The 13,743-nt window shown below is 40.7% G+C and overlaps 2 protein-coding genes across 4 annotated transcripts in view; one reads left to right on the top strand and one right to left on the bottom strand.

Moving 5' to 3' along the window:
* The window catches only part of mcu (mitochondrial calcium uniporter), a 52,714-nt gene extending 43,558 nt beyond the window's left edge, over positions 1-9,156 (bottom strand). The window contains exon 1 of one of the 3 annotated variants that reach the window (XM_031302385.2): positions 8,958-9,156. In XM_031302385.2, coding sequence (XP_031158245.1) covers positions 8,958-9,074 — 117 coding nt within the window. In that variant the 5' untranslated portion in view covers positions 9,075-9,156. The other 2 variants (XM_031302395.2, XM_031302401.2) reach the window with 2 other exon arrangements.
* micu1 (mitochondrial calcium uptake 1) overlaps positions 1-13,743 on the top strand; it is a 60,775-nt gene that overhangs the window by 9,967 nt on the left and 37,065 nt on the right. The window lies entirely within an intron of this gene.

Genomic DNA, 13,743 nt, shown 5'->3' with positions numbered 1-13,743 from the left:
TGAAGGAGTGGGCAGACCTGTCAGCAAGGTGAAATTTACTTGCATGCTTTGGGAGAAAGGACACGAGACAGGAAGTATTGTTGGCAAGCAATAATGAGTTGCACATTGCTGGAGCTATAGCATTCACAAGTTGAAAATGATACACCTATTTATCAAAAGCTTAATTGTCAATATTCCTGCACTCAGCCATCATCTGTCCTACTATGCATCTTGCATTAATTCACCATGAACTTGTATAAACAAGGGTATAAACAATCAATACTTCCTGAATAGAGGTCGACCCCCCCCCCCCCCCTCTCTTTTGTTAATAAGCTGCATATTGTAGAGTCTTGATATTTTCCAGGGTGCAGTTCTGTCAAATTGAACTCTGCAAAGAAAACAAGGTAGGAATAATTTGCCACAGGAAGCGAATGCTTCGTGTCCCTTTTCTCACTGTAATGAATGAGGAGAAAAGTTCCTCCAACAAAAGAAAGGTGGACAACCACACACCAGTACACTCAGGTACAATATTAGCATACGTACCCAATCATTCGCATTCAAGGTCGTCCTATTTTTAAGGTACTCTGGCCTGCAGATATAACTGACTCTGCCCCTCATAGTTAGTCACTCCATTGTACTTTTGTTGCTCCTGTGTAATTTTCAATTTGCCAAGGTTTTATGTAAATCAAAATGTTAAAATGTAATAAAAATGAATAAAACATGCTTTTCAAGACCCTAGAAGCCCACAACAACACAAGCAGTATGTACAGTATCTAAACTGCAATACGTAGTACTGCAACATGTAATAGTTGCTATGGGGTGGGAAAAGAAATCAATTCATGGTATGTATTGGGGATTTTTAAAATCGATTCTTTTCCCCAGAATTTTTTATTAATTTTTTTACCAATGATTCACCTAAATATTTTCTGCTTATACGATACCGTTGACAGGAACTACCTCATATCCGTTTCCAGCAAAACAGAGCGATAGCAGTAAATACATGTTATGTAATTCTTTACAAATGAAATAAATGTTAGACTGACTGACTGACAAAACAATTAGTTTTTTGAAATGTCTCACAATATATTGTTTCTAGAAGTGTATTATTCAACTTTTGTTTTTGTTAAGAAGGAAAAGAAAATCGCAATACTCAATACTATCAAATCGTAATAAATGAAAATCGCAATACAAATCGAATCGGCACACATGTATCATCATGAAAGAATCGTATCAGGACAAAAGCATATCGTCCCAGCCCTAATAGTTGCAGTGCTTGTCTTGGTGTGGTGGAGACAATCTGGTCTAGACAGCAGAACACCTCAATCTGGAAATGCTTTCACATAACTGTCACATATTCTTTGACAAATCTGGACACAGCTGACCTTCATACAAGCCAAATGGGCCCAGTCTAATTTACACTGCTGATTTGGACCCAGCATTGCCACAGATTAGTTCTGCTGTCACAATAATGAGCCCAATCCCATATCCAATAGCATGAAAGGCTGTGCTGCTGGTGTCCTTCAGGTACTAAGAGCAGCCTCACCTGCCCTTCTGGTGGATGACGCCACCAGGCCGACATCCCAGAGATGAGAGGGGGTAACCAAGCGTCGCCTCCATCCATCATCACATTACACATGTTGGCCTAGTTTATTGTCCTTTTCAGACTTGACTGCAGACACGCTGGGCCACACCGAAACATGGGAAGCAGCTAATTAGTCTATGCCAAAAGCAGTAGTTCACCAGTCATTTACCACTTCGAGGGTGAAATCCCTTCCAGAGTACTAATGAGGACTTTGTCCATCACAATAGTCTCATCCATTACAATGCTACAGCATCTCCATAATAAACAGCAGATTACAGACACATGTGGCCCCTCATTCTCGTAAGGATTTGAAGCATTAAAAAAATAACTGTAATGTTTACACAAACTACAGCTGCACGATATGAGGAAAATATGCGATAACATTGCTGAATATCGCGATATTAGACAATATCACTTGTGATAAATAAACAGATATTAAAGTGAACTCAGTTCTGCATTTCTGCTGCTTTCAGTATTCTGCTAAAATACAATAAATTGCTTGTTGAGTTTAAAACAAATACAAGGAAATCATTCCAACATTCTTTTAAAGAATGACAGTTACATTTTAAAGTGCAGTTTTCTACTGATATTTTCTTTCAACTAATGGCGCTTTTCCATTACATGGTACCAGCTCGACTCGCCTCGACTCTACTCGCCTTTTTTGGTTTTCCATTACGAAAAAAAGTACCTGGTACCTGCTAACAGGTACTTTTTTTAGTACCTCCTCAGTCGAGGTTCCAAGTGAGCTGAGGCGAGCCGAAAAGGTGACGTGAAAGCGACAGAGGGGGGGTGTCCTGAACAAACCTGCTATTTTTAAACAGTTTAGCCAGCTGTGGTTTTTTTTGCTGCCTCCAGCTTAATTTGAAACTGTAAATGTGTCTTCTGGCAACACACACCTTCAACGTTCTGTGTGTGTGTCACGTTAGGTCACGGTAGTTTACTGCGGCGCCGCTTGTTTACAGTTCTGCGGAGGCTCCGGCAGAGCTTTCGCCGTAGCCTAACTACACACACACATGGCCGGCTCCATGCACACACCAGCGCACAAGTATAAACATCAGGCCACTTTTACATAGGCTACATAGGCTACACAGGCTACGGCGAAAGCTCTGCGTGGAGCCTCCACAGAACTGTAAAACAAACTCAAGTGGACTTGTGCGCTGGTGTGTGCATCGATACGGCATGACGACCAGCCACGCTGAGGCGGTACTAAAATCTGCAATGGAAAACGGACGCACAGTGTGTCGAGTCGAGGCGAGTAGAGTCGAGGCGAGTCGAGCAGGTACCATGTAATGGAAAAACGCCATAACACAAAACATCTCTTGAGTGTCTTTCGCGATATGTTGCAGCCTTTCGCGATGTGTTTATTGCGCCAGTTGATATTGCGATGACGATTAAAAAAAAAAAAAACTATATATTGAGCAGCCCTAACACAAACATGGAGACAGTTGGGGTCAGCCACACTTGCTAAATACAAATATAAAATACTTATACTGAACCTGTTCACATTCCCGGACAGGTATTTTTGACCACAGGGCAAACAGCTGGTGAGCGTGAGAAAGGTCAGCGTGCTGATCTGGATCTGTAATGTGATGGACTCAGAGAACAAATGGAAATTAGATTAAGAAAGCACTGGGGAAACAGGACAAACACTAGCATATGTCTGGAGATCTAGCAGAGCCTATGAGGGAAGAGCAAAGAGAGTTTTTCTCCCTATGCCCATGAATCAGCTGGAAAGACCACGCAGTCATATAGTGACACAATTCACAGCTGTTCATGGGGCTTGTGTGAAAATACCTGCAGTAGAAGATGTTTTGCCATGAGATGTATTTTGTAATGCTTATTTCACCAGGAACTACTGTATTTCAACAATGTGTTTAACCATCTCACTGACTTGGCAACCTAATTATAATGGAAACAATGAGAAGGGTGACAAAAACTTCTTTAAGGGTGCAGCAGAACAACTGCACCACTCTCAGTTTCAGTGTAGAACGCCTGCCAGGTCAGCCATACAACTCCCAGACCATAACAGACATTGGAAATTACTCTGGCCGCTGCTCACCAGGGTGATCGCCATTTGAGCCGACAGGAGCTCTGTCAGAAACACAGTCACCAAAGCTATTAGCATTTTATCATTGTAACTTAGATGACAACACACACTTTGTACGATGGTAAGGCAATCCATGACTTTACACTGCCATGAGATGCCAGCAAAGGCACTAAAGCAAGAGTGGCATGGGTAAAAATAAGAGGTAAGGGTCTCTGTTTGCCCTTAACTTTGCGGATGGGAGTATGCATCTACATAAAGGCATGGCTCATCATGACTAAGTACCCAGGTATACAGCCAGACAAGTTCCAGACAAATTCCAGACAAGTTCTAAATGAATTGTCAGAATACAAAATGTTGACAGGGTCTTGTTACCATCCTGTTGTGAGGTCAAGTCAATTTTAAACAGCCTTGAAATTCTTGGTAAGCATCTTGACAATTGAAGCATGCTGACCAATGAAATATCAGCAGTGTATGCCACAAGTGCATTGGATGGTTGTTTCCTGTCACAACTTTAAAAAGTACAATTGTGTACCAGCGTACCAGCCAAGTTGTTCCAGGACCATTATCTAAAAAAGAAGCATTTTGCTTAAACTAGATAGTAAATGTTAATGTTTCCTATCTGGGAAACCTATTCAGTCACCGCTGCTTATTTTGCCAGCATCTCTATTTACTCACAATACTACTTTTTATATTATTAGGAATGACAAGAGTGGTGGATGATTACACATCAGTCTGCTATTGTATTAATCAGTGCACTCAACATGTAATGATATCTCTCAATGTTTATCTTACAGTGTCTTGTGTTGCTCATTAGATAATCAAATGATGAATTGCTATATGCTTACTATAAGTCCACCTTTCACCTTACCTTTTATCCTGAACGCCTGCCCACACACAAACAAATGAGAGCAAACAGCAGGGACACACTGCTTAACTAACAAAACAAAGGATACGATGCTGTAGAAACATTGCCTCATTTCTGGTAAACCGTTCCCCATACAGACAACAAAAACACATAGGGGTCGCAGCTTGTGAAAAATTCGAGATGTTACTGGGCACTCATGTCCTCCAGGAGGGCAAATACGTCAAGGGAAATGCAGTCATTCTGTATCTGGACATTGGTCTAACTAAGATATGTTGCCACTGAAGTGGAGTGAGCTAACATTGCCTGCCTGGCGATACAGGATTGATTGTCTCTCTCTCTCTATTTCCTGTTCGTTGCTCTGCAGCCCACTATCTAAAGCTAAGTCAACTAAACTGAAGAGGTGGGCAGTCAGTAGTGGACTGAACTACTCAGTAGTTAAACTTATTGGACATATATATGAAACTGGCTTAAAGCAGTGTTACACTGTAGGATTTCTGAATGATTATAGGTCCAAGACCAAAGTGCAAATTTGTGAGGTTTCATTCAACATTTTTAATAGAAATAATTTGTACATAATTTCTGTTATATAGTAGTATATTCCTGATCTTATTTCATTATGCTGGCAACTTGACAGTTCTCGCTTTTATGTGATCCTTTCCTAAATTTTCTTAATTTTTTTCTTGTCTATATGGCTTGAGGTGACTTCACTGAATTAGCTCTATATGTATTTTATTGTAAAGCAAAACACACTTCATAAAGCAGTTTATTCATACTGTATAGCTGGTGTATGTGCCACTTTACCTAAGCTAGTTGATACTGTATGTTAATGTGGAAAATGTAGGTATGCCAAGACCAGTAACATGGCATGGTATCTGAACTGGATGGAATATCCAGTGAACAAATCAATCATTTTTGTAACCATACCTTTGATAGAATGAAATTCAATTGTATCACTTTGCCTCTGCAGGAAAACAATCAATTTTCTTGCCTCTGTGTACAGATAGTAATCCACTATCAATGAAAAGATGGAACAGTGCAGCTGCCTCGCTGACCAAAGATTATTAAGGTTCCTCTGCAGCAGAGATAGCAGACATGAAATGATATGATCAGAGAACAGACATGATAGTTGTCGTCATAAACCTCTAATATCATAAACAGCCAATCCAGCATTAGCACTGAAATGCCATACATTTTTTTTCCATACAGGAGAGGACAAAACATCTGTCAATCATCAGACTCTAAAGTGAAGAATGAAATCATTAATTAGCCTTGACCACATAAAGTGAATGTGACATTCCATTCATATAAATGTAATATGATAAATAGCTTTAGAAACCAATAGGGGTGTGCAAAAAATCTATTCACATTCGTATCGCGATTCAAGCTCTACCAATTCAAAATAAATTCATAGAATTCCAAAAATCAATTCTTCTTTTTTTTTTTCATTTTGTAATGGCGTGTATACTATTGTCCTGAAATGAGTTTAGCTCGCCATTCCCATAGATGGAGCTGCGTCAAATTCACACTGATGCCTGGGCACTCTTGTCATAATCAAAAGAAGAACGAGTGCAGCAGAAGTAGTTTAGTCGGCGTAAACAATGGCAAACCTCACAGAAGGAATTATTCAACCTGCTACATCCTCTTTGAAGGCGAGAGTTTGGGCACATTTCGGCTTTTATAACCTCGAGGGGAAGATGGAACTTGATAGGAATCATGCTATATGCAGGCTTTGCAAAGCGAAAGTTAAGTATTTTGGAAACACCACAAACTTGAGAACTCACATGGTACGCCATCACCCAGAGATTAACATTAAAGACGTGGACGAACAACAACCTAAAGTACCTAACATGCCAGTCAACCAACGCACTCTTTCAATGCTCTAAACTCCCACCGAACTCTGAATGAAAAGCTCTTTTTATTTAACAGTTTTATTTTATACTTGAATTAAATGTATTTGAAAGCTGGCCAAAGCTTGGCACTTTGGAGTTTTAAGTTGCAAAAGTTTTTATTTTTTTATTTTTAATCTTGAGCCTAAAAATATCAATATTGAATCGAATCGTGACATTTTCTGAATCGTGCACCCCAAGAAACCAGTTTGTCCATTTAGGCTGGATTACCTCAATGAAACTGCCTGTGTGGACAGGTTTATCAATCATCATCTTATCACTATTTATTTCTAACAAACAGCGACAAGCTGACAGTCATTCTCTCTTATCACACTAATCCTGATAACTTCGGTACTGAGCCTGTGAAGGCAGCAGGGATAAATTAGTTTACTCCTACACTGATTGGATTAAAAGCCAGGAGCGGGCCTCGACCCCCTGGACTCAAAGACTACAGCCACCAACTCCTCAGCTTTAACGAATGTCGGCTTAAATGGAATAATTAAAGAAAACTTAACTTTTTTTCACCCTATATTTTAGACAAGTGAAAATATTAACTCAGTGTGCTCATAATATAGAAAACCCAACTTCAATCTGTGATTTATAACCCTTTTACAAGGACTGTTTATCGCAACGACTCAACTCCCCTGCCACACTTCAAGACTTCCCTGGAGAGTTGACCCATCATATCTGCACCACGTTATTGAAGCAGAAGTCTCTGAGCTCTCTACAGCATATTTGTGTCTTTTGATACACTGCACATGCCACTACATGCTTAATGGCAACTCATAAGTATGTGTCTCACTGCAGCTTTATAGACACAAGTCTGGAAACAGAGAGTTCCCACACTGCAGTGAAGGACTCACAAATGAATACAAGCTTTGCTGTCACACAGTGACAGGCCAGCGTTAGGAGCTGCATCAGCAGCGCTTTGATGGAGGAAGCCACAATATGACAGGAAAACAAAAATACAACCTGTGCAGACTGAAATAAAATGAAAACTTATTAGGGCCAACTCTGCTGAGACGAAGCAGTGAGCCACAACTCACCCTGTTAAATCATGTAAGGCTTAAACAGGCCTACGTATTTTAGGAGAGAAGAGAATATTACTTCTCCACAAGAGTAAATGTGTTCTATTGTAATAGTTCACAGTGGGCGACACAGCACCAGGGGACAGTGTGGAGATGTGGACCAAGTAAGTCTATTCTGACAGCTACCTAACCTCCAAGCTGACCTGTCTCACAGGAAGGGGAGCCTCATTTAATTTTACATGGCCTGTGGCAAGTGTGCCAGTGTTTGTATAAGCATAAGGGAGTAAGAAAGGAAAAACACAAGAAAGACAAACAGAGAAAAAGAAAGAAAGGACGAAAGAAAACTCGCAAAATATCACAGCAGCATTCCTAGCTACAGTAAAGGGGCCATTCTGCCCTGAGCTGCAATGACTTCCTCATTCTTTCGTATTCCAGTCCATCCTGTGCCTCAACCCTCACCTCCCTCCTCAGGCTGAGGCAGCTGAACAAGATGTGCAACTATTGCACTGTCGTGACAGTTTTGTAAACACAATTATCTTCCGGTTATTGCAAGCATTTTTGAGGTTTCATGTAGTGGCTATGTAAAGGACCTGCATCAGTTTGCAGGAAAACCCAGGATCTCCCAAGCTGAATGGGGAAACACCCTCAGGGAGGGGAGAAACAGCAGGCTGGCTGGAGAGTCTGACATCATCCAAGTGTGGGCTTCCATGTTTAGTGAACTCGTGTGTGTGTGTGTGTGTGTGTGTGTGTGTGTGTGTGTGTGTGTGTGAATAAACAGTGAGTATATATGTCACTCCCTCTCTCAGCTCAACTGTAGTTTCCCTCTGTAGCACAGTGCAGACGTTCATCATTCTGAGTTTCTGCCTGAGTTTCCACTGCTGCTGCTGCACCACCACACAACACAGACGATGCAGTTCACACACCATATAGAAGCAGAGATATAAGGGGAACCATCGGTCATTGACTGTCAGCCAACCCCTCCGGAAGCTGCAGCCTAAAATATACTCACACGAAACAATCCTTACTGCACAAAAATAAGACACCCATCCCCTTCCGTCGGTTATCAAACCAATCCCAACATCGACTGCAGAAACAATCCCACACCTTAAACGGGATCGCATATCAAATTCACACGCAGTAACAACAACAGCACTGACTGAAAAAGCAATGCCTACAAAGTTCAAGGACACGAGAGATACTGGGCTTTATGTGAAAGGAGAGCAGAGTGATCTGAAGGCTAGTTACAGTAAACGGCGGGGCAGCGCCAGTGGGGTGTTGATGGGCTTCATCAAGGGCTCCAAAAAAACTGCAATGTCTCTGTCAAACCTCTATGTCCCATTGTGGATTAAAACAACCACACGACACCGGGTTGGGATACATAGCATGACTCATCTAGTGCCTCACCTTTCCGTGAATCGCAATCTGAAGAAAAGACATGAACGGAAAATCTTGAGGCTAGTTAGCTTTACTTCCTTAGCCAGCCCAGCCGCCACCGCCGCTTTATCTCCGGTCCAGCCTGACTGCCCGGTCCTACACCTCTCCCTGTGCGCACAGACGTCCTGGGACTTACCGGTCTTATGTGCTGATGATGCCGCTGTGAAGAGACAACAAGTGCGGGGAGGTTACCGGCCACCGCTCCGCTGCTCCGGGACAACAGGAGTACTGATCTGCACACTTTCGCAGCCATCTCTGTAGTGAAACCTCGCCGGGAAAGGAGACTGCTGCGGGCGGACCGAGACGCACCGAATGGAAGAGGGAGGGTGGTGGGCGGGTTGCAGGGCTGGACTACGGCTTCATACACATGCCCAGTGTTGCACCAGTATGCAAAGATAAACCACTTTTGTGCTGGCTGGCTAATTCAAAACAAACATGCACAGGCTGCATGTCATTTGTCGCAACAACAAAAACCTCTATCACTCAGCTAGGTACTATATTGAAGGTCACAAAAGTATGATAATCATACATACAAGTTTGGTGTTAAACATAATGCTGAGATAGGACAGTGGCACTCAAAGAGGTGTATTTGAAAGTTAAATGAGTTAAGTGTAATTTGAATAGGCTGCAGTGAAATGAAATCAGGGCTTCCTCCTTCAACACTATCTTCACTAGGCCTACAATCTATATTAGCACTATCTCAGTGGAAGAATACTGCAAGACAAATGAGGTGAATCCTACATGTAGGCTATGCTAGTAAGTAGGCTATTATTGACACAGCTAGAGATATAAAAAAAAAAAAAAAAAAAAAACAGGCCTTCATTCACTATTGGGTACCACACACAGCTGTTACTATACCACTAGTAAAAGAAATCTCTAGGAGAAATAGGAGATTTCTACTATAAACTCAGTATTGAGTTACGTTTTTTTATTTCAAAAGTCCCTACTGGATTATTACAGGGATTTCTATCCGAAAGAAAGTATACAGACCTAGATTCCTTAGCAGTAGAACTGCAGTCAAAGTTTCTTTTTCTTTTCTTATTGCATAATTAAAATTAGTTATCATGGGTGTAAGCATACACTATACATCCATTAACAAAACTCAGCATTTATAAAGGTGGCTCAAAGATTTCCAGCTATCTTGGAAGAGACAGACATAATATAAGTTGTCTATCTCTGTGTTAGGCCACATCTTGGCAGACTTGCTGCCATTTGCCCCACCATCTATTCCTCTATAACTGTGTCTAATATTAGCTTGTCCTTCAGTCACTCTTGTGACTACGTCCCAAAAGTGTAGACTACAGGATCAAATCTAATTATACTAATCTTCAGTGACTTTTGAACAGCATGGGCTACTTCCTGAAGTATTTTAATGCATTTCAGGGCTTCTGTCCCCAAATGGCAGAAAATGAGGGTACGCAGTCAGGTGAGGCATTGACTCCAGAAACACTCAACCACTGCAGGTAATAGGAGTGGTTATAGGTCTATTAGTTCAATGAATGGCAGGGACACTCCCCTCAGTGAAATGTAACATGTTCTCCTTAATCTTTGACCAAAGTCTGTCATATAATGCCGCCTGCCACACCTGTATTGGTCAAGGGAGAAGCCAGATAACATACAGTAACTCTTGAATTGTTAATATATTTATATAAAAAAAAACATACACAGTGTAACCTTCACTGTAGTAATTCAATTGATGGCTCAAACTTAGAGTATACGAATAGACAAATAATAAAAAAAATAAAAAAATTAGAAAATTAAATAGGGATTTGGTGGTTTTGTTGTTGATAGTGATTGTCTTCTGTTCTGTTTGTTTGTGAAATGCAGTAGTGTGTAATTGCTCCAGAATTCATCCCAGTTATATATGTACTTATTCAGGTGCAGTGCATCAGGCTGTGTGGGTGATGCAATTTAAATGTAAATTATCAGCCATGGACAAGGACCTGCTCAAGGCCTCGAGGTTGCATCGATTCACAAAATGAATCTTTGTGTGGTGCCAGATACTACCAGGTACCCTTACAGTACTGCTGTAACTGCACCATGACAGTATGCATGTGCACACGGTATGTTAGCACTGTAAACAAAAGAAGCTTGTGCCCCATACATTCCAGTTTCATAGGCATTAGTGTTAAAGAAACAGGGATTCAATATGAGCATGACAAATTCAAATTAATCTACATTTATGTAACTCAAATATAATCTCTGCTGGCATGAATATTTTTTCACAGAAAAGAAAAAGAAAAAAAGGCAACTCTTCAAAAGAGACATAACTGCTTTCAAAAAATCACTGCACCCATATGTCAAGGTCAGATATGGATGAATTGAGAACAGTAAGAGGTGTGTATGCATGCCTGTGTGTGTGTGTGTGTGTGTGTGTGTGTGTGTGTGTGTGTGTGTGTGTGTGTGTGTTTGTGTGTGTGTCCGTTCATGACTGAAATGTCTCCTAGCAGCATGGAATAGTCCCTCCCATGGATCTAATGCCCAAAGCAAGCATGGGTGGGTGTGTAACTTCTATTTCATCACACCACCAAGCTCACACTACATTGTGTAAGAACAGACCTTATTAGGCAATGTATGCTGCCTTTTCTTTTCTTGTTTACTCTTACACATATGACGGCTCGCAGACACCACAGCAATATAACTGCTGAAACTAGAGCCTGCTTTTGTCTGAGCCATCTTTCGCCATTATACAGAGGTACAGCTTGTGGATCAAGTTTCACCATGGTTTTCAATATACAAAGCAGCTCAGCTGGGACTTGTCCTGGGTGCACGGAAACACAGAAAGCCATTACTCCCCTATGGATTTACAAGTGTGTTCTTAGTAATGTAACACTCAAGAGTGAGACACCCTCTTAAACCAAACATAAGTCACAATGATAGCAACGCTGTCACTATGTTCTAAAAACAGTTGAGCAGAGAAAGCTCTTTTGCAAGCTTGTCTTATCTCTTGCTCCACCTTTGCACTGCCACAATAGGGTAGATGTAATGCTATTGTTTAGATTACTGTTGCAATGCAACATGAAGGCTGCTGGGTAGACAGTCACCGTATTATCCATTACCTTCGACCTGAATTAAGTCAGACAAACTGGAGTCAGAGAGTGAAAACTTGAGTTTAAGGTTTACATGACAGCTGATCCCTAAATTCTAATAGGCCAGGACACTGAACCCTACACCATGCTGGACACCCTGGACATGTCGACAGGTCTAAAAACACTTTGGTCATGAGCTATTTAGCAGCTATTCTTTTCCAATTTGTTCAGAATTATTATTCATCTATGCATTTTGCACAACATTCAAATGTGTCATGTGCATAAACTGTGTATTTTAGCTGTGCACCTACAGAGGGCTGGCCTTTGGGGTGCGGATAAGTTCCAATAGCTAAACCGACATCTCTTGTTAAGAATTGATTTGCATTGTATTATGCATATTTATAAGAATAATAAAATACTGACATAGTGTTTGTGAACAAGATGAATGGCTTTGAATTAGAGAAACATGCGCTCTTATTGTGGACACTTACCATGCTGAGATTATTACTGTTGTGAAGCTATTCAAATTCAATATGAAACTTCCAATTACATTGTGTGTACCGTTCTTGTGATAAGAAGAGAGAGAGAGAGAGAGAGAGAGAGAGAGAGAGAGAGAGAGTGGGAGAGTGTGAGGACAAGGAGGTATTGAAAATCATTTTAATTAAAGATGGTGGGAAAAGACAAAGACATTAGTATAGATAATATTTTTAATAGAGGAAGAAACTGGAGATATTAGTTGCAATGTATGTATTTTATATCAGTGATTTTCTATCAAGTGTATTGATTAAGCAATATATTGACAGAATGCTACGATTCTGGTGCCACTTTTAAGGACAGTGTTCCATTTCTCCTTATATATCATGAATCCTTTTAAGAAGACACATTTGGCTCTGTTTTCACTATTTTATAACTTGAATTAATCCAAAGCCATTAAACCTCCTGGCATTTATGCAACGCACACAAGAAAGTTTCACGAAAATGTGATTAACTGATACAGCAGAGTAATGCAGGATTGGTGTATTTACATTCTGTAGCTTAAGATAAGGTCATCTGGGATGACATTAAAAGAAATATGTTGCTATAAACCACATGCTAAAAGGGGAGTCTCAGACTCACTGAACAAATAATGGTATGGCTGTTTCCAACATGCCTCCTACTGCCTTTAAAACTGCAGCAATGTGCATTTACTGGTCTGATTACATGCATGTGTTAACTGAGATGGATTTGTGTGTACAGGTGTGTCTAGTTATTCCACTCAACCAAGAGCTAAGTGCTAAATATAATTAGGCTGGGTTTATCCAATGAGAATTCAACTTCACAGCATTCCAAAAATGTCTGTCTAGTCAGTGGCACTCCACGACAAAGAGCTCTATAAGAGAGGTTTGCCCTTTACGAGGAGCAGTTCTGTTAAAATGCTTTTAAGTTTAGGAATTTGAATATAAATAACAGTTCATATAAGTGGCAAAATGATTACATTGTATTGATGTCTAGTGGTGAAGAAATATTCGGACATTTCTTAAAAGAAACCAGCTGGTGTTTTGGACTCAACCTAACAGTCACTGCGTTATCATTACTTTATTCATAACCTCATTAATATTGATGTAAGGTCACATCAAGCAGAAATTTGACCTGAACTTTCATTGGATGGGCCAAGTCCCGGCAACCTGCAGTCTTCTATGACACATCCCCAGTCGACTCGGCGGCTCCCCAGCTTTTCCTTTCACATTATGCATTCAATCCAGCAAGTTTTCATGGCAACAATTAGATCTGGCACACTGTGAAGAGGCAAGTCATTATACTGTAGTTTTGATACATTGTTATACTGAAGCTCTGTCAAGGCATGCATGACTGACAGCTGAGACTCTCTATCTCCCAGTTCAATTCTGTGAATGG

This window comes from Sander lucioperca, chromosome 15 (assembly GCF_008315115.2).
Source record: "Sander lucioperca isolate FBNREF2018 chromosome 15, SLUC_FBN_1.2, whole genome shotgun sequence".
Taxonomy (NCBI): Eukaryota; Metazoa; Chordata; class Actinopteri; order Perciformes; family Percidae; genus Sander; species Sander lucioperca.
The sequence above is the reverse complement of the archived record's forward strand: the minus strand, read 5'-3'. Positions and strand labels throughout refer to the sequence as shown.